Source organism: Bufo gargarizans, chromosome 9 (assembly GCF_014858855.1).
Source record: "Bufo gargarizans isolate SCDJY-AF-19 chromosome 9, ASM1485885v1, whole genome shotgun sequence".
Lineage (NCBI taxonomy): Eukaryota > Metazoa > Chordata > Amphibia > Anura > Bufonidae > Bufo > Bufo gargarizans.
In genome coordinates, this window is record NC_058088.1 from 164,805,235 (window position 1) to 164,833,080 (window position 27,846).

General features: G+C 43.5%; 1 protein-coding gene across 1 annotated transcript in view; it reads right to left on the reverse strand.

Moving 5' to 3' along the window:
* Nucleotides 1-237: 237 nt before the first annotated feature.
* Nucleotides 238-27,846, reverse strand: part of NR6A1 (nuclear receptor subfamily 6 group A member 1) — a 53,524-nt gene continuing 25,915 nt past the window's right edge. The window contains exons 3-9 of the mRNA XM_044269021.1: nucleotides 26,890-26,945; nucleotides 25,614-25,771; nucleotides 25,294-25,521; nucleotides 18,160-18,414; nucleotides 5,093-5,214; nucleotides 1,462-1,614; nucleotides 238-337 (exon numbers count right to left, since the gene is read on the reverse strand). Coding sequence (XP_044124956.1) covers nucleotides 249-337; nucleotides 1,462-1,614; nucleotides 5,093-5,214; nucleotides 18,160-18,414; nucleotides 25,294-25,521; nucleotides 25,614-25,771; nucleotides 26,890-26,945 — 1,061 coding nt within the window. The 3' untranslated portion in view covers nucleotides 238-248. The remainder of the gene's footprint in view (nucleotides 338-1,461; nucleotides 1,615-5,092; nucleotides 5,215-18,159; nucleotides 18,415-25,293; nucleotides 25,522-25,613; nucleotides 25,772-26,889; nucleotides 26,946-27,846) is intronic.

The window sequence follows — 27,846 nt, forward strand, 5'->3', positions numbered from 1 at the left end:
TTTTAGGTCTGTAAACAGCAACGAAATGCAACAACTGCATTTCTGTTTGTGCACCCGTGTTGAAGATAATACATTCAACTCTGTCAAGAAATAAATAGATAAGAAAAGAGTTTAAAAAAAAAAAAAAGCAAGCTTCATTTTTTAATCTCCCATATAGGGATATGTAATAGTCTTTTTTTCCCTTCAACCAATGCAGGACAGCTCTGATTTCCAGTTGTTCTCAAACCAGTTCTTCAGTTGATTCTTGCTCACTCTTTGGTAACACTTGTCTTGCAGGAGTGGAGAAATGCTTTAAAAAGCAGCGGTAATTGCTCCAAAGGTACATTCAGCAATTTTCCTGGGAAAGGTAAAAAAAAAACGTAATGATTAATTTAATTTCACTCATTATATCTTAGTTGTGAAAAAAGTAAAAAAAAAAGTTTGTAATAAACTACACCAGCATAGAAAAATATAAATAGGAAAGTATTAAAAGTAAATCTATTTATGCAATAGTAATAATATGTTAACAAACCACAAAGTTATAGATGTAATTAAAGGGAAACCTGTCACACTGAACATAGGGGGGAGTTTTCTGTGCTGGTCTTGATATACCCTGCACTGTCGGAGGATGCACCACATTTATGATGAGGCACACGTTTCCTCATAAATTAGGTGCATCCTCCAGCAATCTGTGAGCTCAGTGCTGCCGTAGATTTCGGACTTCATTTGCACCACTCTGCTGTTGGCCAAGTCCCTTTCCTGCCCCTTGCCACGCTCCCTTTTGGAAAAGTGGCGAGTCTGGCATAAAAAAAAAAGAGGCACTTGCACCTATTTTTTTTTTTAAGTCACAAACACACAGATTGTGACACTTTAAAGCCACTCTTCTGGCCCAAGAGGGATGATAACTCTCCCCCATGGTGTCCGATCTGCTGTAGCGTAGTACAGAGCGGGGGAGCTGAGCAGATTGATATATAGTTTTCTGGGAAAAGATTCAGTAAACCTTGTAACTTTTTTTTTTCATTTTAATTCCTGCTCATCCTGGGCGTCCTACTCATGGACTGTGCAAATAGATAGTTGCCAATCGCTGATAGGACTGCCCACTGGACTCCTGAACCCAGAATGAGTTAAGTAAAAGTTAAACTGAATCCCCCCCCCCCCCCCAAAAAAAAAAAAAATTCGGCTCAGCTCCTCATCTACAACATGCTTCCTGCAGATAAGACTCAATATGCAACATAACAGATTCCATTAAAAAAATATCAGAGGAGTAAAACGAGTATGGGTAAAAAAGTGACCTTTATTGCAGTCTGATAGCAATTCATTCATAAAGGTCTAGTTGGAAATATGGAGAAATAGCACAAAATGGTCATAAGGAAAGATGCTCCAGAACTGTTAATATGGGGAATGCAAGTAGTTACTAAAGAGGTGACAGGCATCCATTCTTTGCCATCATGTAAGATTTAACTCTAGTTGCTGAATACTTACCGGCAATGTAGCGAATCTCTGGCAAACACATCATGAGGTCTGGGAATCTGTTGGGTTGATGTTGATACCTGTACTCTGTGAAGTCCTGGCACACATACCAATACCGCTTATTCAGCTGCTCAAGCTGAGAAATACTGCTAAGACCTTGGATATCTGATGAAAAACAAAAAATCAAAATAAAAGTTAAATAAATTACAGTTTAAAGTGCAGAAAAAAAACCCGCAAAATTTTCAACCGTAAAATGGCCACATCACTCCTGCTGCATGCGTCTGTATCATCATTATGCATTTTCATCTGAATATTAGGATTGAATAATGTATTATTAAAGAGGACCTTTAACATCATACTCACCTTATCCATTTGCATGTGTAGAGGCCACCCCTGTCGCCACCTTGATTGAAGATATCGCGTGCGGTGACATATGACGTGCGGGATCTTCAATCAAGATGGCCAAGGTGGCCTCTACACGATCAAATGTATAGGGTGATTACCCCTGAAAGCCCTCAATGTTCGATCTCACTTCAATGCAGTCAAAGGAGGAAGTGGATCTAAAAGGAAGGGCAATTAGAAAAGAAAGGCTGATCCTTTTCTTCTCTTTTGTACCTACTTCTGTGCTTGGACTCAAAAAATGTCATGTGTGGTTCCAGCCTTAGGGCTCCATCACATACACATTCATTCACACTGAAAAAATATGTATTTCATAGCATTTATTTTGGTGGCTTATTTTTGTACACACCGTAACGTTTTGTATGTAGTGCATTTAATATTTGACTGTAGACTTTAATGTAACCTCTAGCCACAATCAAACACACCATGGCTTTTCTTTTATCCAAATGCTGTGTGTGAAACCAGTCATAAAATGTTTTTCTTTTTCCAATTTTTATTATTTTTTTGGGGAAAGGGGGGGGGGTCAGGACTAAAAAGAATCAAACTATGGACTATGTAATTTTAGTCATTTTTACATAAATTTAGTTTTGAATATGGAAATAATCCAATCCAACAAACAAGATGACCCGATATAATTCATGAGTGTATTTGTGTGGTCACCACGTTGATCTACTGGTGTCAACGTTCTCAGATAAAGCGAGAACAGCTGGTGAACTGTCACACTATCCTTCCTTAAATTGGCTAAATCTTCCAGTGCTGCTGCCTGTAATACATATGTGATATGACGCGTGTTCTGGCCTTGATGGCTGCATTAAACCGTGATTAATAAATGGAAAGTTACATGCTGCCTGTACAAAACTGCCAAAAAACCTTATTTACTGCTACACTGCCACCTAGTGTCAACCCCTTATCATAAAAAATCTGCCAGTTCAACTCATCAAGCCAACCACCAAATAACTACTTACCTATACGGCCAGTGGCCAAACAGGTCTGGGAGGTGAGCTACAGGTGCCTAAATTCAACTGTATTGCTGTCCTCAGGATGGTGATAGGATTGAATACTGCTCAGGGCACCAGAGCCAATGGCCAAAGACGTCATAGGCCCCTGGGTGCTAGGCCTGAAGCTGATAAGGTAGTGTCTGAGCGACACAAGCAGTAATGGTATCATTGTGACTATCTTTGCAGGACACAGGTTTCTCGGGCCACAAGAGGAACGAGAGTCAGGTGAGTTTTTTTAGTTTTTTTTTTCATAATTTCCTTGGCCACTAGGGGAACATACTATAGAGGAATTATTTGGTGACTATGGGGGGGGGGGGGGGGATATTTTTTTTTTATTGTGGAAGGCACTATGGGGGGGGGGGGGGGCATTATTAATATTTAGACACCTTAGGGGCATTTTGATTACTGGAGACATTATAGGGAGCTTTATAACTACTGCTGAACATAAGTATTTAAACACCTGAGAAACAGCAAGAATTCTGGCTCTCAAAGACCTGTTACTGTGCCTTTAAAAAGTCCACCTCTACTCCACTCATTAATCTAACTTAGTAGCACCTGTCTGAGCTCTTTAAAGACACCTGTCCACCCCACAGTCAGTCATATGCCAACTACTACCATGGGCAAGACCAAAGATCTGTCAAAAGACACCAGAGACAACATTGTGGGCCTCCACAAGGCTGGAAAGGGCTACGGGGCAATAGCCAAGCAGCTTAGTGAAAATAGATCAACTGTTAAAGCCATTGTTAGAAAATAGGAGAGGCTAAATACGACTGTCAGTCTCCCTCAGACTGGGGCTCCATGCAAGATCTCACCTCGTAAGAAAGTCATGTGGTCAGATGAGACCAAAGTAGAACTTTTTGGTCTAAACTTCACTCGCCGTGTTTGGAGGAAAAAGAAGGATGAGTTGCATCCCAAGAACACTATCCCTACTGTGAAGCATGGGGGTGGTAACATCATGCTTTGGGGGTGCTTTTCTGCGAAGGGGACAGAACGACAGCACTGTATTAAGGAGAGGATGAATGGGGCCATTTATTGTGAGATTTTGAGCAACAACCTCCTTCCCTCAGTCAGAGCATTGAAGATGGGTCGTGGCTGGGTTTTTCAACATGACAATGACCCGAAGCACACAGCCAGGATAACCAAGGAGTGGCTCCGTACGAAGCATATCAAGGTTCAAGAATGACCTAGCCACTCTCCAGACCTAAATCCAATAGAACATCTTTGGAGGGAGCTGAAACTCCATGTTGCTCAGCGACAGCCCAGAAACCTGACAGATCTAGAGGAGATCTATGTGGAAGAGTGGGCCAAAATCCCTGCTGCAGTGTGTGCTAACCTGGTCAAGAACTACAGGAAACGTTTTACATCTGTAATTGCAAACAAAGGCTTCTGTACCAAATATTAACACTGATTTTCTCAGGTGTTCAAATACTTGTGTTCAGCAGTGCAAGACAAATACATTCTTTAAAAATCATCCAATGTGATTTCCTGAATATTATATATTTTTTTTTTATTCTGTCTCTCAAAATGGGAATGCACCTACAATGTGAATTTCAGACCCCTCCATCATTTTTAAGTGGGAGAACTTGCAAAATCGCAGGGTGTTCAAATACTTATGTTCCTCGCTGTATATGTAATTTGGTCTACGCATATCTCCTAATGCTACTCAGCTTTTCAAAGCTGCTGAAAGGCAAATCTGCACAATTTTGCAGTAAATGGAGGAATTATCACTGCATAACTACGTAGATCACTGTATGAACTATGGGTGGTACTAAGTATATACTACAGCTGGTGCTATTGGCACTATGGCTGGCGCTGTTATCATATCTATTTTGTACTATTGGTAATTGGGAGATTCCTTCCAACAAAATGGCCATGTTCACTGTGTAGATGATAGTTATGCACCCTAAACCCAGCCCCCACCTCCTAAACTTTCGGTCTCATATGAACTAGGATTAGAGGGGGGAGAGGGCAAAGACCTGGCTGCAGCCTGAGAGAACAATGCACTGCTTTTGTTTATCTACTATGGCCTTCAGAAGTGATATCTGATGCAACATAATTTTTGGGGGATTCCAGGTTTAGTATACCTTTCACTAGAGAGACAACTGGACGTGTACAGAACATAGTAGCTTCTGGGAGGTATGTTATGCTACTATTTGGTGATGCTGAGCCAGTATTGTGCTGCACTACTGGTATTGCCACTTTTGATAGCCCTACCTTCTTGCATTCCCGAAACCGCTTCTGCTCACCTTGATTCAGGAAGTTAATGGCTTTCATGCAAACGTACTCTTCATTGCTCACTTTGAGCTGGACGAACTTTCGATATAGGTAGATGAGTCTCTCCATGACTTCCATTCCTTCTTCACTAAATCTGAAGAAAAGTCATTAGATTAATATTAATGCGTGAGAACATTATGTACATGATGGATAAGATTTGCTATTTATTTTTTGGCTTTTTTCATGATGCTGGAGGGTGGAAATGACCAAAGCATAATTGAAACTTTGTTACGTATGAGACATAATATGCCCTCGAGTGCTATAAACTATTTGGTACCACTGACACCTCAATTACAAGATGTCAAACACCTGTCCATATAGACCAGAGTGGAGAGCTGCTAGCAACCAGACCTCTGGTCTCATATGAGCGTGTTGCAGAAATCTAGTGATTGAGGTATCAGTGGTACCAAATAGTCAGAGCCACTATGTATCACATGAAAAAAAAACCACTTATTTAAATGGACACTTGTAATACTACATTTTCTCTGTAGTGGCCACTGCAGAGCAAATAAGAAACCAACTTCAACTTCTCCTTGAGAGACAGACCCATGGCGATCAGTTGATCGCAGGAGCAGCTCTCACATTAAAGGGGTTATCTGTCGTAAGACAACACTGATAAACACTGAATTATTCATGAGGAAAACTTTATTGCAGTATTTTAAAGGAGGTGTCTCATCCCGCTGTGGAAACATGGGTCTAAGTGCTGATCCCAGATGGCGAGCCTTATGAAAACTGCCAAGAGGTCCAGCTCACAGTGAATGGGAGCTAGGCAAACAGCGTAGGAGAACAAGCCATGCTGTGCTATGCTGCTTGTGTAGCTCAAATTCACTGCAAAGGAAATTACGGAAACAGCAGAGCGCCAACCCACTCGGCAGTCTCCATAAATCCAGCCATCAGGAATCAGCGCTTAGTCCCATCTGGCCATGGAAATGTTAAGATGGGACAACCCGTTTAAATGTATGTAATATAAAGAGAAGTGTGGTCCCCATGCTGAATAAGCATGAGGGCCATTGACTGAAGGGCACGGGGTGTAGGTGAGGGTTAATTACAGGGGAGCTCTCTTTAGTATGAGCGCTCCCAAGGGGAGCATATAAAAAGGTTTAACTCCTCCTCCACTTCCTCTTGGGTACGCTCGGCCAGTAAAGAGTTTCTGCACCAGGTGACACCGCTGTTATGGCGGATTTGAATGAGGCTGACCTCGTGTCTCTCCTACAGGAGAAAGTTGCCAGGGAAGGTTCGGCATGGTTAGCTCCCCTGCTCTCAGCAAGCGCGCCGGGTAGCTCAGTGTCCCCTCAGGCGGCTGCTGCCCCTTCTGCCGCGCGCCCTGTGCGATCCTCGCGCCCCCCTATCACCTTCCCCGGTCAGGCCTCGCAAGCGTGGTCGTGCCCCATCCAGGGAACCTGTGTGCAGCGCTCCTGACTCCCGGCACTGCCCGGCTCTGGTTTCATGTCCCCCTGCAGACAGATTGGCTGTTGCAGCCTCAGCTATGTTAGAGGTTCCACAGCCTGAAGTTCTCCCTTTGGCTGTGCAACCTGCTGAAAACCCATCAGGCAGGTTGGATAGATGGTTTGGCTGCCAGCCAGTGCGCCCTCCTTCTGCTGGCGCTGCCCCCCCTCCGTTCCCACTGCTATGGCCCCACAAGGTGCCTTACCGACTCCTGCTCGTTCTAAGTCTGGGGCTGCAATTCCTTCTGTTGGCCACTAGAGCCCACTGTTCATGCCAGCAGTGATGAATTCTTTGAATTTGCAGCTGTCCCTGGCACCCCACAAGATAGGTTGTCATCTATTCCTATCTACGGTCGCACACTGGTGTGGGGAGTTAGCGAAGTCAGTGGCCGATGTTGGAGGGGGGCTCACAAGTTACATGGTAGTAAGGCTTGGTGGTGTTATGATGAGGAGTTCAGATGCAGTCTGGCATTGAGGCCCGAGGTTGGTTGGGCTTCTAAAGCCACAGATGTCTGGATCCAATTAATGATGTCGTCCTGGCCTTCCTCGTCCTTGCAGACACCTCACGCTGCGGGTTCCTATGGCCCTGCAGCTGGGGGTCGCCGGCCTGGAGCTTGTTGGCTCTTCAACGAAGGTCACTGTCGCTTCCTTGCATTTTGCAAATTCGGGCATGAGTGCTCCCTCTGCGGTTGGTCCCATTCAGCCCTCAGGTGCTTAAAAAAAAAACTACTTTTCGCAGCCAGGGAGGTTCCTACCAGAGCGGAGGACCCCGGTGAACGTGCAAAGGATGCGACAGGGGCTCGAACAGTATCCCAGGCAACAGGAGGCCATCAGGTTTTGAGGCCGGTTTCCTCATCTACCCCATCAGTCGGTTGTGTTCACAGATAATCTGAAGTCAGTCTTGGAGCATCCAGGTGAGGCGCAGGCGATAGTAGACAAGGGGGTTGCTCTGGGTCGCATGGCTGGTCCTTTCGAGGAGCCCCGTTTCACAATTTCTGGGGGTCTCCTCTTGGTGTAGTTCCCAAAAAAGAGCCGGGTAAATTTAGATTAATCCACCATTTATCATTTCCGGAGGGGGATTCTGTCAATGATGCGATCCCAAAGGAAGAGTCGGCTGTTTCCTATACTTCTTGATGAGGCTTTACGCTAATTGTGAAAGCCGACTCAGGGGGCCTCTTGGCCAAAACAGACATAGGATTGCTTCCATCTGCTTGGTTGTCAGTTGAATGGTTTATTCTACTTCGACATGTGCCTTCCCATGGGTTGCTCCATTTCTTGTATTTCGAAATGTTTAGTTGTTTTTTAGAGTGGGTAGTAAAAGTTGAGACTGGTAACATTTTGGTTGCGCATTATCTGGACAACTTCCCTTTTATAGGTATGCGCGACAATAGCGACTTTTCGTTTTTTCGCTGCGCGGTTTGGAGCTCCGTTAGCCAAGGAAAAGACTGAAGGTCCCACGCGTTGTCTTTCATTTCTAGGTATCTAAATTGACACAGAGAAGGGCTTGATTCGTTTTCCACAGGATAAGCTGGTGCGCTTGCGTGCGGACGTCAATAACTGTCTGGATGCATGGAAAATTGCAGTCTCTCCTAGGTCAGTTAGCCTCTGCATACCAGATTTTTCCGATGGAGCGGGTTTTTTCACGGCGCTTGGTGCTGGCAACGGCAGGCGTTCGGCAACCCCACCATTTTATCCGATTACCAAAACCTTTGAAGGATGACCTTCAAGTTTGGTTGCGGTTCCTGCATTGATATAACAGCGTTTCGAGTTTTCCGGAACCGGAAATCGTCAGCGACGCACTTCACCTTTTTACCGATGCGGCGGGTTCTTAGGGTTAAGCTGCGATATTCGGAGATCGCTGGTCAGCGCCTTGGCCTTTGGATTGGTCAGATCGCGGTTTGACACAAAATCTTACCTTTTTGGAACTTTTCCCGATTGTTGTGGTGATGGGAGTATGGGGTCCTTAAATGAGGAACAAGCGTATTCAGTTTTGGTTGGACAATAAAGGGGCAGTTATAGCGATTAATAATCTAATCTCTCATTCTCTGCCTGTACTGGCACTGTTGCGTCAGCTTGTTCTAACCTGTTTATTGCATAATGTGGTTTTCAAGGCAGGTCATGTGCTGGGTAAGTGTAATGTGATGGCTGACGCTCTTTCTCGTTTGCAGTTTCATCGTTTCAGGATGCTGCATCCAACTGCGGACCTGGTGGGCTTCCCATGCCCTCCTTTTCTATGGCTCCTTCAACATGGTCCAGTCATGGTAAGGCATGGGTTGAGTGGTTGTCATTTGCTGAGGCGGACGCGCTGCTTACATCCGACTATTGCCGTAAGGTCACACAATTATATTTGTGTCATCTTCGTGATACGGGCTGTTCGGCGGGTGTGGTACAGAAACGGCTATCAGTCGTCTCCTTCGCATTTCGTCTACTGGGTATCCATGACGTCACTAAAGAATTTGCCATTTCTTTGATTATAAAAAAGGGTGGAGGAAGAATTCTCATCCAGTTGACAAACGGCGACCCGTGTCATTTGCATTACTACAGAAAATTTGCGATGTCCTTCCTATCGTTCCTTCCAAATTCGAATCGCTGCTGTTTTCATGCACTTTTGTGCTATGTTTTTTCTGCGCAATGCGTCTCGGAGAATTAGTCGCCCCGTCACGTACCACTGAGTCTCCGCTACTGGAGGACGACGTGTGCTTTTTTCCAGATGCAGTAAAGGTCCGCATTCGATGTTTGAAAACGGATATTTATGGGCAAGGCATTTGGCAGTCCATCTCCTGTATTGATGCATTTTGCCCAGTGCGTGTGGTTCGTTCATTTTCGGACGTCCGTCCCAGTGCTCATAGTTTCTTAGTTCACGCCGGCGGTTCTCCTCTTACCAAATATCAATTCACAACAATCTCTAAACACTGTATTGCTAAGTCAGGTTTGTCCCCGTCAGAATTTGGTAAACATTAATTTCACATTGGGGCAGCTACGGTGGAGGATGCGGCGGGTATGACGGAGGCGCGAGTTAAGAGACAGGGGAGATGGAAATCTGATTGTTTTCGCAGATATTATAAGGCCTGATCTACTAACCGGTTAATAGTTGTTTGTTTTTTCTTTTAGGTTTTATGAGGCCGGCGGTGTGGTTGATTGGTCACTCTTACATTTACTGGGCCGCGCAAAGGGCATCGTACTGCCTGGGAGGCTTGCAATTGGGGTTCATGCAAGCGGCCGTGTCATGGAGAGGTGTTCAGGGCCTTAAATGGCTGCAGGTGCTACAGGAAGTGGTGACCATTAGCCTGGAATCTCGTGGTCCCACAGTGCTGGTTATCCACGCCGGTGGCAACGATTTATGTGCAGTTAGGATTTTGGAGCCGATTTCAGTTATGCGGTCCGACTTTGTTAGTTTCCCGGCCTTCTTTAATAATTTAGTGGTTGTTTGGTCCAAGATAGTTCCCCGTGTATTGCGAAGCAGAGCGAGGTACAACAGCGGCATTGAGAGGAGACGCCGCTTGCTGAATATGCAGGTGTCTAGGAATGTTAGGTCGAAAGGTAGGGTGGTGGTTCGCCACCGTCAGTTGGAGGGAGACAACCGTAATTTAATGCTACGGGACGGAGTACACCTTAATGACATAGGTCTGGACATCTTTCTATCGGGGTTGCAGGATGCCATTGACAGAGCCCTCTCCATTTTGTTGGGGGGGTCAGAGCTTGGTGTAGGCTTACACCCGGCTCCGGTGGCGGAGGGAGGACCCGGTCTAAGAAGAAGATGAAGAAGTGGAAGTCACCTGAAGTTTCCACAAAGACATGCTCACCGGGGCCACGCTGACCAGGCATGCGAGGTGACGAAGAAACACAGCGGCTTGGGATTTATGGGTAGACAAGGTCCCCCTGTCTTTGTATTAAAGCTGTGGCCTCCCCCCTTTTACCCCAAATAGAAGGTTCCGTTTATTTATTTGTTAGATAGAGAACCCCCTGAGTGCGTGGGATGTTGAATGTCGCTTCAGTCATATACAAAACTAGTCTGTATAAAAATAAAAAATAAATTGAATAACCTATTAGAAGGATGCCTCCACAATCAGACAGACACAAAGCGACAAACCAATCTGTGTGGGATAGTGCTAAATTTGCAAACAGCACCTCCACAGGGGAACTGAAGCATTACACAGTTACCTTAAAAATCAATTAACTAAAATGCATAAATTGTACCTTCAGAGCAAGACACGTACAGCTCTAGATAATAGTAGAGGAACCTTAATGGGGATCCCCTCAATAACTCAGGGTGTATGAAACTATAAGACCAGAGATCCCCTTTAAATATTTCCATCTGTTAGTTAATACAGTTTCTTCTATACAAAAAACGAAGCTCAGGGAACAGATAAAAGTTATGAAGTCATTAGCTGGTTCCCAGCTTGGCGAGAGGGGAACATGAGGCAGCTGCAAAACACAGGCTGGCATGGCCTCAGGTGGGAGTTTAGCTGAACCGGACAACACAGCGTACAGGAAATAGAAGAATTACTGAGAGCCCAGCAGAGCAGCACAGACACAATGGCTTTCTACATAATCCTCCTAATTAGATGGATAGTAACTGTTCCCTTGAACTGCTCACCCAGAGGGAATCTATTACACTATGTATGCATTTACATGCTTTAACAACCCCAGCGCAGGGTTGGCAACTCCTTCCAAGCCAGAGATGGACGACTTGCAGACGTCTACTGAAGACATATTTCATGTTACCTGCCTAAAAGGGGCTAAACTATGGTGTATTTTTACAGCCTCCACTATGACCTAGCAAATAGTTCACATTCAAGAGGCTTCATCCCTAAACGTCCTTCTCTGTTATGTTATTTCGCTTTAACTACAATCTGTATAATATCTGTTCCAGGGAAAGCTGGGTGATGAGCAAAGTGGCCTCTTCTATAGCTCCAAAAGGGATTGCGTCTTCGCTTTCCAAGACTTACGAATGGTCATTCTCTATAGTTATGCAGTATAAAGGCATAACCAGGCTGATCGGCAATATGGAGACGCTAGGAAAGCAGGATGACAACCCATGCGGGTGTATATTGGTTGTCACCTGGAAATATTACTATTATTGTTATGATTTGTGCACAGAGAAGGAACTGAGCCTTTAGTAAGGACTCATGCACGCAACCGTATACGTTCCGTGGTCTGCAAAATGCGGATTCGTAAAACACTGCTCATCCCTAATGAACATACCCTGTGGATTTACCCTTAGGGTTACAGATTTAATGCAGATTATTTCTGCGTTCTTCAAAGGAAATCCGCATAAAACCATTCAATGTGGAAAATGGTGCAAATTATTTTGCTGCCAATGTTCTGCCTGAATTGACTGCAGGTCAATTGACTCACGTCAGATTTACACAGTTTTTGACAAATCTCTTTCCATTTGCCTGTCCTGTAATCTGCAAATCTGGACAGAAAATCTGCAGCAAATACATGTGGACGAGCCCCAACATGCCTTACAGGATGCACCAAATCTATCATCCAGTGTGTGGCACAGTGCCAAATTCTCGGATTCAGCTGCCGTTTGGCAAGCTTAAAGGGATCAGGACTGTTAGGCTACTTTCACACTGGCGTTTTAGCTTTCCGTTTGCGAGATCCGTTCAGGGCTCTCACAAGCGGTCCAAAACGGATCAGTTTTGCCCTAATGCATTCTGAATGGAAAAGGATCCGCTCAGAATGCATCAGTTTGCCTCCGTTCCGCTCTGGAGGCGGACACCAAAACGCTGCCTGCCTGACGAAGTGGAGCCAAACGCCATGGCACACAATGCAAGTCAATGGGGACGGATCCATTTTCTCTGACACAATCTGGCACAATAGAAAACGGATCCGTCCTCCATTGACTTTCAATGGTGTTCAAGATGGATCCGTCATGGCTATAGAAGACATAATACAACCGGATCCGATCATGACGGATGCATGCGGTTGTATTATTGTTACGGAAGCGTTTTTTTTGCAGATCCATGACAGATCCGCAAAAAAAGCTAGTGTGAAAGTAGCCTTATCTGATAGGTTAGCAATATCAGATTGGCGAGCTCTGGGCTGTTCTGCACTTGCTCTGTTACTGGAAACTGCCACAGCTCCATCTACTGTATAGTGGACAGAGCTGGTAACTGCACCTTCGCTCCCATTGACAAGAGTTGCAGTGACCAGCTCTGTCCACTAGACGGCGAACAGAGCTGTGTAGTTCTGGTGCCTGAGCTTCTGAAGAACAGCTGATCGACGGGGGTGTCAGGAGCCAGACCCCTGATGATCAGATATTAATGGCCTTATCCTAAGGATAGGCCATCCATTTAAAAATTCTGGAGAACACCTTTAAGAAAAAACAGATACAGCAGGGTTGCCAAGACTACCAATAAAAAACCTCATGCTCCACAACTGACGACAGAAATAGTGAGAGTTTATATGAATCTGCCTCGGCCAACAAAATATTGGAGTGTTGAAATTCTTTTCACAAGACTGAATGCTCACAATGAGAAACAGCAGGTGCAAAGATTGCAGAAGTGCCAGGTGGCAGAATCCCACGCGAGACGTCCTAATGAACCGTATCCCCAGGAGCAGCGTGAATTCCTCTAATACCAACACAAGGCTCCTCCCCGTTCTTTCACTTTTTTAAAGTCGATACGGCTGACACGTCGTGGCAGCCCTCAGCCTTTAGACAATGTGGCTGTGCGTTGTCACGTGGCTTTGGATCAGAGTCTGGTGGACCAGCAGTAGGGACTGGGTGCAATGTTTTGAAGGTACATTACCATTTTTTTAAAAAACGCATATTAACAGGTAAATAGAATTTTTTTAACGTCATTCCATGTATACAATTTCCTGTCCTGTCCTGTTAATTCCTTCCTAGGTTTGCACTTTTAGCACATAAAACAGAATCACTTGACTTTGTCACTCCGGCCATTCCCTGTGACCAGAGAGGGATTGGTGTGAGTAAACCAATTAGGGTGTCACACATTACACCGATAAGGGCAATGCTCTTCTGTGGACATCTTTATCTAGGCCTAATGATAGAACAACTGAGCTGTTAAATTGTTATCCCAATTCTACATCTAATATTATAGTAGCAGATAACATCTTCCCCTCACACCTGCAATGGGTCTGTGCTGACTGCTACAGAAAACAAAAAAGCAGACAAAAAATATTTTCTACGAATCAGGCTTAAAAAAAATACCACCTTCTGAAGGAAGCGTCCATTTAAAGGTACAGTAGGTATGTTAATTGATAAAGCCCAGAAATATGTATGTGTGTGTGTGTGTGTATATATAAAAATATCCTCACTTTAAGTTTTCCTGAATCTTTTCCGATAAAACTATTGGGGTCATTTATCAAACTGGTGTAAAGTAGAACTGGCCTAGTTGCCCATAGCAGCCAATCAGATTCCACCTTTCATTTTGGACAACTCCTTTGGAAAATAAAATGTGGGATCTGATTGGTTGCTAGGGGTAACTAAGCCAGTTCTACTTTACACCAGCTTGATAAATGACCCCATATATATCAATCTTCTCTGCTCCTCCTGCTCTAGAACATGCTGTCCGTGGCTTACATCACATTTTCATGATGACAGGTTCTCCAGTTTCACAATATTGGACTATCCTCAGGGTAGACCGTCAATATCAGATCGGCGGGGGTCCAACTCTCTGCATCCCTGACGGTCAGTTGTTTGAAGGGGCCGTGGTGCTCAAACTAGTTTTGCAGCCCCCTCATAGCTTATGCTGGGTGCTGACCACTTAGCGGTTGTGCAGGGTTCTGCAGCTCTGTCCCACTCACGTGGACAGGACTGATCTTCTACACCAGGAACAGACAATGGTGCTGATTTTTCACAAAAAAATCTTTACCTCGGTTTCTAATCCTAGACATCCCCTTTAAATAAATCACTCTAATTCCAATTGACCAGACTGATATGTGACTATGAAGTAGCTGGAGGAGGTGTAACTTTTCGGTCTGGCTGCGAGCACTGAAATGACCAGAATCAACAAATCACACGATTAGATAAGAGTTCTGCTCGGAGAGGGAGTTCATAGCCATGTGAACCTCTCCTCGGTCAGAGTTTTCACGGCTGTTGAGCACTGTCACCAACAATGGAGGTGTTCTTCTGGAGTCCCGAGGTGGAGGAGTTCTAGAGAGGAGAGGTTCAGATAACTTTTGGGTGTGCAAGCTTGTTAGTGGGTCTCCGGAGCTGGCCAGAGGCTGGTGCAGCTGTGCGTGAACCCACCAGCAGCCCTAAATCACAGGGGGCGGATTATAAAACACACACGTCGTAAATCACCATGCATATTACAGAGGCCTAAATGCAGATAAGGCCAGATTTAGAGACAGGCCAATCCATGCGGTGCAGAGACCCCGGCTCATTTCTGTAAATTAATAGCTCAAAGGCCGGAGATCATAGCTGTAAAATAATTTTACATTAATGTGATATCTGAACTTTGGGGAAGCAGATGAGGTAACTTGGAGGGTAATGTGGCACGGCTGTTCCGTGCAATTTTATTATACAGCTACCAGGGGTGCAGCTATGGAGGGTGCTGAGGAACACTAGTGGCACATAGTCGGCTGGGGGCCAGATTGGGCATGGGGTCCAAGAGCTTGACATATGCGCCATTCATTCCATAGCGCTGTACATATGATAAGGGGTGCACATACATAATACAGACAATTGCACTAATCATAAACAAGATGAGTTACAAACTGGTACAGAAGGAGAGAGGGCCCTGCCAAATCACTAGAATATGCCATCAAGATCCCATAGATATGGGTCCCACCTCTAGGTACTCACTCCAATCTTCAGACATGAACTCCTAAAGTGAAGGAAAGCTCGTCATGTATGGTAGCTTCCAGAATAGCCAAACTAGCCCGCTCAACTATTTTTGGAAGTTTCATAGCGGTGAATAGAGAAAGCACTGCACTTGCATGGCCGCCTCTCCATTCACTGCAGAGAGACTGCTGGAAGTAGCCGAGACATCGCTCAGTTATTTCTAGGACTCTCAGAGCGGTGAACGGAGGGTGGCCGTACTGTTCTGGAGATAGGAGGTGGGACCCACACCTATCTGACATTGATGGCATATTGATTGTTTGAGTTGGGAATACCCCTTTAACTGAAACTTGTACCACCTCTACATGGGTGTGAATGATAGATCAAGCCAAGCTCAAGCACATTGGATAGCAGCTGTGCTTCATATCACAGCTCAGCCCCAGGTGATCGATGGATGTGACGTCACAGGCCCAGGAAGAGGCCGCAGGTCTCAATGTAGTGGACTGGTCAGCTAATCAGTGGGAGTATCGGGAGTCCGATCCCCACCGATCAGATACTGATAGGTCATCAGTACAAAACATTACAAAACACTCAGAAACCCCTTTTAAGCCCTGCACTCCAGAAAACTGTCCACAAAAAGTCACAAAATAGGGCTTTTGCGATTTTTTTGTGGGGGTCACTTGCACAAAAACATTATTTTTTTTTTCATATACCACTTACTCCAGTTTTGAAAACTAGTTGGGAAAGTTGACATGGTTAACTATGTTAATGAGTTTCACTCCAGATTTACAGTCACAAAAAAATTCCTAAAGTCACTTCAGTATGCAGGAGGGTTGTTAGAAAACTGGAGTAACAAATCTGGACAAATATGTTAGGTTTAAAGAGGGACAACGGGCGACACAGAGTCGACAAAGTCAATAAAGACTCGAGCAAAACTGAGTATTCACCTCGCTGTAAATTGTCCCCTCTAAATGTGTGACCACTGCTCCATTCATATCCCTCCAAAATGAGGGACACAGGACCACAGGACACAGTGAGGGTCCAGCAGTTGGACACTCAGCAATCATACATTTATCTCCTATCCTGTGGACAGGTGATAAATGTTTAATAGTCAACTTCTTAGGCTAGGTTCACACCTGAGCGTTTTACAGCGCGTTCCTACGCGCTGTAAACCGCTCAACAGGCAAAAAACTAATGTTTCCCTATGGGCATGGTTCTCACCTGAGCGTTTTACAGCGTGTACGAACACGCTGTAAAACGCCCTACGCCCCAAGAAGTACAGGAGCTTCTTTGGGGCGTAACACCTTTGTTTTTCATTGTACGCCTCTGTGGTCAATAGCAAGAACAAAATACAAAAACGCCCCAAAATACGCCTCAAAAACACCCGATAAAAACGCCTGTAAACAGCGCTTATCGAATACGCTCAGATGTGAACCCAGCCTTAATGTGGCCATTCACCTTAGATAAAATTAGGTTAGTGGTAGAACATCTGTTGACTCATTGTCTGCTTGGTTAGAACAGCACAGCTGTACACATTTTAGTCCATATTGACAGTCACAGTCGTGCAAATTGACCATATATATTCAACCCTGGACAAAGAACGTGCAATCTTTCTGGAAGTGTTCTTTCATGGAAACATTTTTCGTGCACTACAGACTATAGGATGAAAATTGACTTCTTTCCAGAAGATAATGGTTTGTCGCAGACTATACAAATATAAATTATTGTGAAATTTTACAAACCAAACAGGCATTTGGGATGATATTAACCGTTTTGAATAACATTAGATTAATGTGTATTGACACTTAAAGAGGACCTCTTGACATGTCTGTTTAGTGGCTACTTGATCGGTGGCGGCCTTAGAGCAGAGATCTCCACCAATCAAAACTTTTGATATGTCTCTATGACATATCAAAAGTTTTACCAAAATTCAGTGACAAAACTAATTATTTAATTAATTATTGACCATGTCTACCAATGCATGGACAGCTAAGAATCACTGATCATCACTTTTTGGTTACCTTTTGAATCTGTTTATAGCTTATACTTGGCCTTTGTCTGGCTTTATACTATTACCGTATACATTGGTCCCCTGATGATTTGGCAGAGTGCCATTGAAATGCGTCAGGACATTTTTATCAAGTTAGTATGAGTGTACTTCCTTCCATCTTTCAACTCCTTTGACGAAGCTGGGCAGTCTCCACCGCGCTATAAGGGATAAGGAGGGACGTATAGCGAGAAGAGGGATGGGAGGTATTTATAGGGACATATAGGGGAAGAAACCCAGTATCTGTGTCCCTCTACTGTCACTATATAAGATACTATCCCTCTCCTCTGTATACGTGATTAACGGGGTGTGCAGGCAAGTATCTTTTTAAGTGTACAATATCTGTAATTTTGTTATTTTTGTCTTTGGGCCTATCTTTTGACGGATTAAGCATTAAATGTTAAGTTTTAATAAGGTCACCCACATCTGTAAATTAGTTTGATTCTCATAGGGTTACCTATTATTTAATTATTGACCATATATATTTGGTTGTGTGAGTGATCCGTCACTAAACAGAGACCAAGGGACCGCTGAAGATGCAGTGCTGGATCGGGAGGGGAAAGAAGAGGTATGTACTGTATATTGATCTATTTTACAGCATTTAACACATTCTGATGAACTTTTCAAAAGACGCATAACCCCTTTTAACTTTATATTACATGAGTTGTTTCCAGTCAAGGAGAACCTCTCCCATCAATGGTACTTCATACAATACCCAATAAAGCAAGAAGTTTCCAGTCCACACGTGCAGCAATTTTCCATATAGAGATGGAGACTGTTATAGCCACTCACCTATGCAGCTCATCTTCAGACGGAGAGTATTTAGATGTGACATCTGCTAGATCCCCGAAGACCTGTTTGCTGTATGTAGTAAGTGAGGAGAGCAGTACCAGCTCCTGCCACGTAGTACTCAGCAGGCACGTGTAATCTTTAATGGAAAGATCGCAGAAAAATGGCAACTTCTTCACCCATGAGATCTGACGGAAAAGAAGCTCATCTGCAAGCCGGCACAGCAGGGCAAACAGCTCAGACTGCGTAACCTTGTACCTGCGCATGGAGATAGAATAGATGAGAAAACTGGATGTGCCCACAGTGCGGCACACTTACTAATCACGTCCAATAGTCATACAGTGTAAACAGTCTAGAGATGTGCCACATATGGCTCTGGCTGGATAATCAGTTTGGTGCACTTTAGACATTTTTGCTTAACTTTACATCAATTATTGGTTGGCTTACTTTGTGGCTATATATCCAATCTGCTCTTAGGCCGGATACTGCCTCTCCTTATAGAGACCTGCTGTGAGCAATGATGGAAATGTTTGCTCCAGACCATCGCCCAGTTGTTAGCTGCATTTACATGGAGCAATGATCAGAACTCTATGGGGCTGAATGATTAGTACTATGATTGCTCGTCCCCATACAGTGTCCTTCTTTGTCGGCAGCACAACCCTGTTGACAGGACTATGTGCTGCCAAGAAATGTGGATTTATAAGCCGCAAAAACTATGTCATCACCTGACGAACTAGCATTCGCTTGGTCCGGCACCGTTACATAGGGCAATTATTGGGAACGAGCATTAGTACAAAGGCTCATCCCAGATAATTGATACCGTGACTGTCAGATGTTCAAGCCATGGACTAAATAGAATCACACTTGAGCTGTTGCCTTGATTCCAGGATGGTGCAAATGTTCTGGTTTGCAGCGAATTTACAATTTTTATGGACGCGGCAAGGAGAGGGCGATATCAAGAAAAAGCCTCATTTACACGTCAGTGTTTTCCATCAGTGATTGTGTGCCAAAACCAGGATTGGAGCCTCTAAAGACATAAGGTATAAGTTTTGGTTCACAATCACTGATGGAAATCACCGACGTGTGAATGAAGCATAACTGTAGTGGGGGGTGCACAACCTATGGTTCGGAGACCACATTCGGCCCATTCGTTATGTCACAGATAAGCTTGTTAGTGTCTAGTAGATGCTCACATGTATTTTTCATATCAGAAAGGAGTGGCATGTAGTACGAGAGCAGGTACGAGTAAAAAGTACTACGAGTGCATGGTGACCAAGTCTGGGACCCCATATATCTGCAGAAAGGGGAGAATGGCCTCTTCCTTTCCGCCGACAGATGGGAGTCCTGAAAGTGGAACTGACACCTATCCGCCATTTATGGTATAGACTTTTGATTGGTTATAAAATGTATCATTTGGTAACGGCTCTTTGTTCTATTGTGACCGTTGGGATGGGTTCGACTGGACAACGTGGCCCTCAGAACAGAAATGGTTGAGCACTTCTGCTGACGCCATCACATAGTCACAAGTAGAGGTTTTATAGCATGTATTGATGGATCACCACTACTGTTCTGTGATGCACATCAACAACAAGTGGGCAAAAATGGGGGTAGGCAGTCTTAACACCGGTCCCGAGTGATTTGAACATTTACACGACATTTACATTTAAATTTAATATATATTAAGACACCCTAGGTGACTATAACATGCAATAATTGGATGTATACAAGTATGAGGAGGAATGATTATTTGCATCCTATTGTGGTCCCCACAAAGTCCAAACTGTAAGGTACCTGGTACTCAATGCCTCAATATACGTCTCCTCGTCTAAATTGGGGCGGAATCAGATATCCCAATTATTAAAATTTCATATCAAATTTGTATGACATCCCAAGGGGTTATCTGATTTCGCACATTACATTTGGAGTCACTTTTTGATCACTATTCAATTCCGATGCCTATTTTATTTATTTTTGTTTCATTTTATGTTAATTTTGGTAAAAGAGGAGTGATTTGATCATATATATATATATATATATATATATATATTTATATTTTTTTTTTAATTTTATTTTTTTATTTATACACACAGTGGATATAAAAAGTCTACACACCCCTGTTAAAATGTCAGGTTTCTGTGATGTAAAAAAATGAGACAAAGATAAATCATTTCAGAACTTTTTCCACCTTTAATGTGACCTATAAACTGTACAACTCAACTGAAAAACAAACTAAAATCTTTTAGGTAGAGGGAAGAAAAAATATATAAAAATAAAATAATGTGGTTGCATTAGTGTGCACACCCTTAAACTAATACTTTGTTAAAGCACCTTTTGATTTTATTACAGCACTCAATCTTTTTGGGTAAGAGTCTATCAGCATGGCACATTTTTACTTTACAAGATTTGCCCACTCTTCTTTGCAAAAACACCCCAAATCTGTCAGATTGCGAGGGCATCTCCTGTGCACAGCCCTCTTCAGATCACCCTACAGATTCTCAATCGGATTCAGGTCTGGGCTCTGGCTGGGCCATTCCAAAACTTTAATCTTCTGGTGAAGCCATTCCTTGGTTGATTTGGATGTATGCTTTGGGTCGTTGTCATGCTGAAAGATGAAGTTCCTCTTCATGTTCAGCTTTCTAGCAGAAGCCTGAAGGTTTTGTGCCAATATTGACTGGTATTTGGAACTGTTCATAATTCCCTCTAACTTAACTAAGGTCCCAGTTCCAGCTGAAGAAAACAGCCCCAAAGCATGATGCTCCCACCACCATGCTTCGCTGTGGGGATGGGGTTCTTTTGGTGATGTGCAGTGTTGTTTTTGCGCCAAACATATCTTTTGGAATTAGGGCTGAACTTTATTTGGGGTTAATCAGAGGCACTTTAAATGATGGCAGGTGAATGCCGACTCCTATTTAACTTGATTTTGAATGTGATTGCTTAATTCTGAACACACTTATACAACCACATAATCCCTCCGCCTAAAAGATTTTGTTTTTCAATTGAGTTGTACAGTTTATAGGTCACATTAAAGGTGGAAAAAGTTCTGAAATTATTTATCTTTGCCTCATTTTTTTACATCACAGAAACCTGACATTTTAACAGGGGTGTGTAGACTTTTTATATCCACTGTGTGTATGTATAAATTATATATATATATATATATATATATATATATATTTATTTATTTAAAGACACCCTAGGTGGCTATAACATGCAATAATTGGATTGATACAAGTATGAGGAGGAATGATTCTTTTCTAACATCCTACTGCGGTCCCCAATAGAAGTTTTTGATGTCCAAACTGTAAGGTGCCTGGTACTCAATGCCTCAATAGACGTCTCCTTGATTGAGCAATGTAATTCCTGTAAATAAATTGGGGGGGGGGGGGGGGGGCATCAGATATCCCAATTATTAAAATTTGATTTCAAATTTGGATGACATCCCGAGGGTTTATCTGATTTCATGCATTACTTTTAGAGTCAAATTTAATTTTTTGTCCCGTTTTTAATGAAATAATAAGACTTTATATTATTTGTTTTTGCTCCTTGAATATCTATTAGAAACTGAAATAATTTTTCTTCCGGGAACCCAGGAATCTGATGTAAAATCTCTTTGAATTGGTACGATCATTAGCGTTCTTGGTCTCTCCCATACTAGAATATGTAAAACGAAACTTCTACAGTTGTATCCTCTGCAGCAGAGAATAAGGAACAATGTGCAGAAGTCAAGAAGGAATGGCAATGTACAAGGCTGGAGGAGAGGAGCATACGACTTCAAGGTAATTTATGGTGTGCACGGGTCATTAATTACAACGCCTCCTGTAAAATAGGACTGCTTTCTTATTGAAAACTTCAAGAATACTGCCATGACTTTCAAATATCAGAATACATTATATATGTACATATCTGAACATACCAATACCCAGCTGCACTTAAGAGGAATCATATGGAGAACATATTATTATGCAAGAAAAGGTCAAGGACACAGAGTCTCTATGTGTAGGAGGTGGCATTCAACATTGCAGTCAAGTCCATCCATCTGTACTTCCATTAGCACCTTCTACCCTTGGCAATTTTCCGTTTTTGTTTTTCGTTTACATGGGTTTGCTTTTTTGCGGGACAAGTTGTACTTTCTACTGGCCCCATTTATTATAGCATACGATGTAGTGAGTGGCTCGGATTTTTTTTTTCAAGAAGGGTGGAATTAGGAAAAAAAAAATGTTCACTATGCGGTAAAACGGACCTGTTACCTTCATTCTCCAGGTCAGTACGATTACAACACAATATTTGTGTTGTTTTTCTTGTGTTTTGATAATGAAAAATATAAAAAAAAAATCTTTTTATCGCCAATTTCTGACCCGCATGACTTTTTTGCAGTTAAGGCTGGGTTCACACCTGAGCATATTCGATAAGCGCTGTTTACAGGTGTTTTTATCGGGCAAACCCAAGGCGTATTTTGGGGCATTTTTGTATTTTGGAAACGCGCGTTCTTGCTATTGACCACAGAGGCGTACAATGAAAAACAGAGGTGTTACGCGCGACATCACGCCCCAAAGAAGCGCCTGTACTTGTTGGGGCGTTTTACAGCGCGTTTGTACGCACTGTAAAACGCTCAGGTGAGAACCATGCCCATAGGGAAACATTGGTTTTTGCCTGTTGAGCGTTTTACAGTGCGTAGGAACGCGCTGTAAAACGCTCAGGTGTGAATCTAGCCTAAGTCTACGGAGGCTTTTTTTTTGTGGGGCTGTACTTTTCAATGATACCATTTTGAGGGTGTGTATGACTTTTTGATCACTATTTAATTTTTTGGGGGGCAGTAAAGTGATGAAAAAATGGCAAATTGTCCTTTTTGAATAAATTTTTCCGTTAGGCCGTTCAGGATAAATATTTTTATATTACGGCCATTTTCGGACACAGTGATGCCTATGATTTGTTTTTGTTTTTTTAATTTATTTTTTGGGGGTAAGGGGAGTGGTTTGAACTTTTTTTTTTTTTTTTTTGTAAAGACATCCTAGGTGACAAAACATGCAATAATTGGATTGATATTTGTCTTCTGCAATAAATTTATATTCATTCATTACAGAAGACAGATTTCAGTATAGTGTCACACTGTGCAGGGACACACCCTAAACTGGTAACAACCAGTTGTTCATTCATCTATGAACTTCTAGTAGGAATAATAGAGGAAGTGTACAACACAGAGAAAAAAAAGCTCCAGATCTGTCATTTTATGTGGAATGTATTTATTTACAGACTTGTCAGGAGAGATGACAGGTCCTCTAAGGAATATATTAGCTGCAAAAAGAGCAATACCTTAAGTAGTGTAAGGAGCTCACCCCCTGGCTACGGGCGTGTTCTGATGATAGCCTGCAGGCTGTCTGCCACACTCCGCTCATGAGCACCATTAATGGCTGCCTGTAGACTGTAAATGAACTCCAGAATACAAGCAGTCATAAAACAGTACGGCCACGACAATTACAGGCAAACGTAATCGTTAATTCCTCCCCGGTGCTCAATAAAAGGGCCCTTATACAGGCAGATTGGAGGAAAATGATTGCTATTCCGATTGTGAGGGGGGCCCTGTACAGTCTGTGTAAGGCTACATTCCCACCACAGTAAAATAAAAAGGACAAGATGTGTAGCCTTTCTGCATCCATGTGTGCATCCATTTTCTGTCCGTTTTCAATGGCAGTTTTTGTTTTTTTTTGACATCCCAATCCCTGCTGTGCCCCCAGTATATATTATACATCACCACAGAGCCCCCAGTATATATAATAGCGACCATATTGCCAGCAGTATCTATAATGCCCCCCATAGTGCCCCAGTATACACATGGCTTCCCAAAGTGTCCCTGTATATAACATGCCCCCCAGTAGTGTCCTCCATTATAAATATTTCCCCCAATAGTGCCCTCCATTCTGCTGGGTTGGAAAAAAATACATCATCCACTTGAACTTGAGGGAACCCTCGCTCTGCACTGGAGGAAGAAGGACCTGCCGTGCCCAGCGTCATGTCCTGCTCCCTCAAGTTCAAGTGGAGTAGATTTTTTATTTATTTTTAACCCCCGAAAAGCACTTTAATCAGTTTTTAACGGCCGTTAGATGGGTGCACTACTGAGAATAGCCCCACAAACTTCTATTGGTTCTGAAACTGTCCGTGTGATGGACAGGGCTATTTTTCCCATTTGTGCGAATGTAGCCTAAGAGGATGTACTACTGACACAAGCAATCATTTTTACAGCTGCAGATCAGCAGACAAATGAGCATTTAGGGGGAAGTTCAGAAGAGCCGGCCGAACAAATGTTTTTAAACTTTCAGTCCTAATCATGTAAAACGGCTTTAGGGGAACCTGCCTCTAAGAAAATAATTGTATTCTTCATAAAACAAAAACTCAGGAGCATCTTTTCTTAGAACACTGATATGCCAATCCCCAATTATTCCTCCTGGAAATGCATGAATGAATTAAAAACTTCACCATCTCTCTTGTTGACTGGGTATGTCCACCACTGTCCGCACGGTCGAGAAAAATGGCAGCACCCAGTAGTTATTTTAATCTTATATGTCCAGGAAGAAAAACCGAGGAATGGTACAACCAAACAATTTGCTCCGGCAGTGCTGCTCATGAATTAGGCTACTTTCACACTCGCGTTTGGTGCGGATCCGTCATGGATCTGCACAAACGCATGCGTTCAGATAATACAACCGTCTGCATCCGTTCAGAACTGATCCGTTTGTATTATCTTTAACATAGCCAAGACGGATCCGTCTTTAACACCATTAAAAGTCAATGGAGGACGGATCCGTTTTCTATTGTGCCAGATTGTGTCAGAGAAAACTGATCCTTCCCCATTGACTTACATTGTGTGCCAGGACGGATCCGTTTGGCTCCAAAAGCGGAATGGAGACGGAACGGAGGCAACTGATGCATTCTGAATGGATAAGGATCCACTCAGAATGCATTAGGGCAAAACTGGTCCGTTTTGGACCCCTTGTGAGAGCCCTGAACGGATCTCACAAACGGAAACCAAAACGCCAGTGTGAAAGTAGACTTAGACATGTCAGGAGTGGTGACTGTCTTTTCTAAAGCAAAACCTAAACAATGAAGCACACGATCATGGTGGTCTATGGTTGGCACACTTACCCATCTTCAATCAGCATTGGGGTGTTGAGTGGTTCCATATCCTCAGCGGCCAGCAGCTGGTTAATGAGAGTGTGCGACTGAGGGTCCAGACTTCGTGCTTGAGATGGGATCAGAGCAGAATGAGCGGAGTAGCTGAAAAGATGAGGTAGATACTGATAGTGCGTCGGTCCGGGGGTCCCCAAATACTGGTCCCGTAGAGAAGCAAATCCATTTAGTTCCATTGACCTACTGTAGAAAGACACAATGTCAGCACGAAATGAAACCCAAATCATATCTATGGTCAGTACTTGAAATGCCGTGACCTACGACGCCCATGTTACCTGGAGGAGGGGGTAGACACAGGTGAAGGCTGGTTGCTCTCAGATACTCCATTGCCTGGCGAGCTGTGGTCACTGTCTCCATTGTTACTCCAAGAAGTGTTGGCTTCCTCCTCAAACTCTTGACCAGACATTATTCTTTCAATCTCTTCATCTGAAATCTGAAGAAAAAGTTTATAGTCATATGGCGAAGAGGTTACCATTGTGATTCTGACAACTGTAATGGAGCCTGTGTTGTCAGGTGGCATCCCTGCTGATGCTAGTAAAATGGTGAGGATACTCTTCAGCGATACCTTTAAAATGGCAACAAATAATAGATATTTTCAACACCATGGTCTATAATAATATCCCGCCGTCAAGGTATGAATGGTGGGGGGTCCACTTAATGTCAAACTAATGTCCTAGTCTCCAGTATCATTAATAAGTGCTAGGATAGGTGATAAATGTATGATCGCTGTGGTCTCTACTCTGGGAAGCCCACAGACTAATGATATTGATGGTCTGAAATGAGGTCATCGGTATCAGATCGGTGGGGGTCCAACTCCAGGCACTTCCACCAATAACCTGTTACCTGCCGCCAAGACGACCACTAATAGTGGATCTGGAAGCATAGCGCCACTCAAAGTGCAGTGGCCATGATGGGTTACTGCACCTCAGCTCCCATTCACTTCTATGGGAGCTGAACTGCAATAACCCAGCAAAGGCACCGCACTTTGAACGGAGCTGTGCTTCCAGACCCACTCTCAGTGGTCGTTCCAGTGCTGGCACCTGCAGGTAAAAGCTGTTCGGTCGGGATGCTGGGTGTTGCACTCCCACCGATCTTATGACCTATCCTGAGGACAGGTCATCAATATCATATCGTTAGCACCTATACACTCTGCTTTTTATGCAATTGCCGCACCCTCTTCACTTTGATAGACAAGGCCAAGCAGTAAAATCATCATCATGTCTGGCGCTCTCAATCTAAGTGCAGAGAGGGCGGCATTTGCAGAGAAGGCAGAGGCTCTAGGTGTAATGGTAACGCCCCCGTTGCTCCTAGAGGCTCATTTGCATATATTAACATGTAATTTTTTCAGCAATACGGACACATATGAACATGAGACCAACACAGATGCCTTCAGCTGCCAAGTGCACATGTAACAGGTCAGCCAGTGTCATAGGGACAAAACTGCTGATATGTGCCCTGTAATCAGCTATCTTAAAAAATAAAGAGGCCACAGTGCTCCCGCACCACATTACAAAATGCTTATAAAGTATGTCAACAGTTTTTCATCCTTACTTGTACAGGACCAATACTCTTGTTTCTTCCACCTGGCATCCCATCCTCTCGGATTGCTGGAAGGCAAAAAGGAGTACATCAAATTAAAAAAAATATATATTAAATTACATAAATAAAATATTGTACTGGTCATAACATACAGCTACTAGAGTTAAAAAAAAATTTGATGGGATTAAAGACAAAAAAGAATAAATAAAAGTAAAGCTAGTTACACGACTTCAAGGTGTTAGCTGATAAGAAGCAGCTGTATGTGCACAGGATGGCCACAAGATGGCACTAGAGCCCGTGTCCCGCAAGACATGCAGTATCTTGCACTGGGACAGATCGGCTCATCTGCAGGTATGAAACAACTGGATGCAAGCTCGGACTGGCCTACAGGGATACAGGAGAATCCCTCGGTGGGCCCCTTGTCTCCCACCCCCTGCACAAGTGGCACATAACACAGTAGACTTACTGCACTACATATAGATAGGCTGTGTACAGCACCTCAACCAGCCTAAGTTCATAAAAAAAAAACTGACAGAATATTAAAGAAACTCCCCAGTTTATTATTATAGACACGATCAGACCTGAGATGACTTCTAGGTATAGAGGAATGCTGCCAGTGTCCTCTTTTTCCAGGACCTACCTTCTCAAAGTGGCTGCAGGGACCCCCACATTCAATCATCTGGTAGCATCTTGCCGCTGTGTGAGCAGGTAACATTTGAATGTATCTGTACGGTGGGCCCCCAAAATAAATTTAACTGGTGGTCCCTAGGCACCCCAGTCCGACACTGACTGGATGTACAATATTCTCATGTAATACAGTAACCTCCTCCTGCTGCTCTCATCACCCATGTTAATATGTGCAGCATTCTCGTCACTCGTGTTTAAATTTAGGCACAAGGAGCATTTCTATGGCGCCTTCACCATGTTCCCAAGACAGGGGTGTGGCAAGGGCCAGTGGGCCCTGCATAT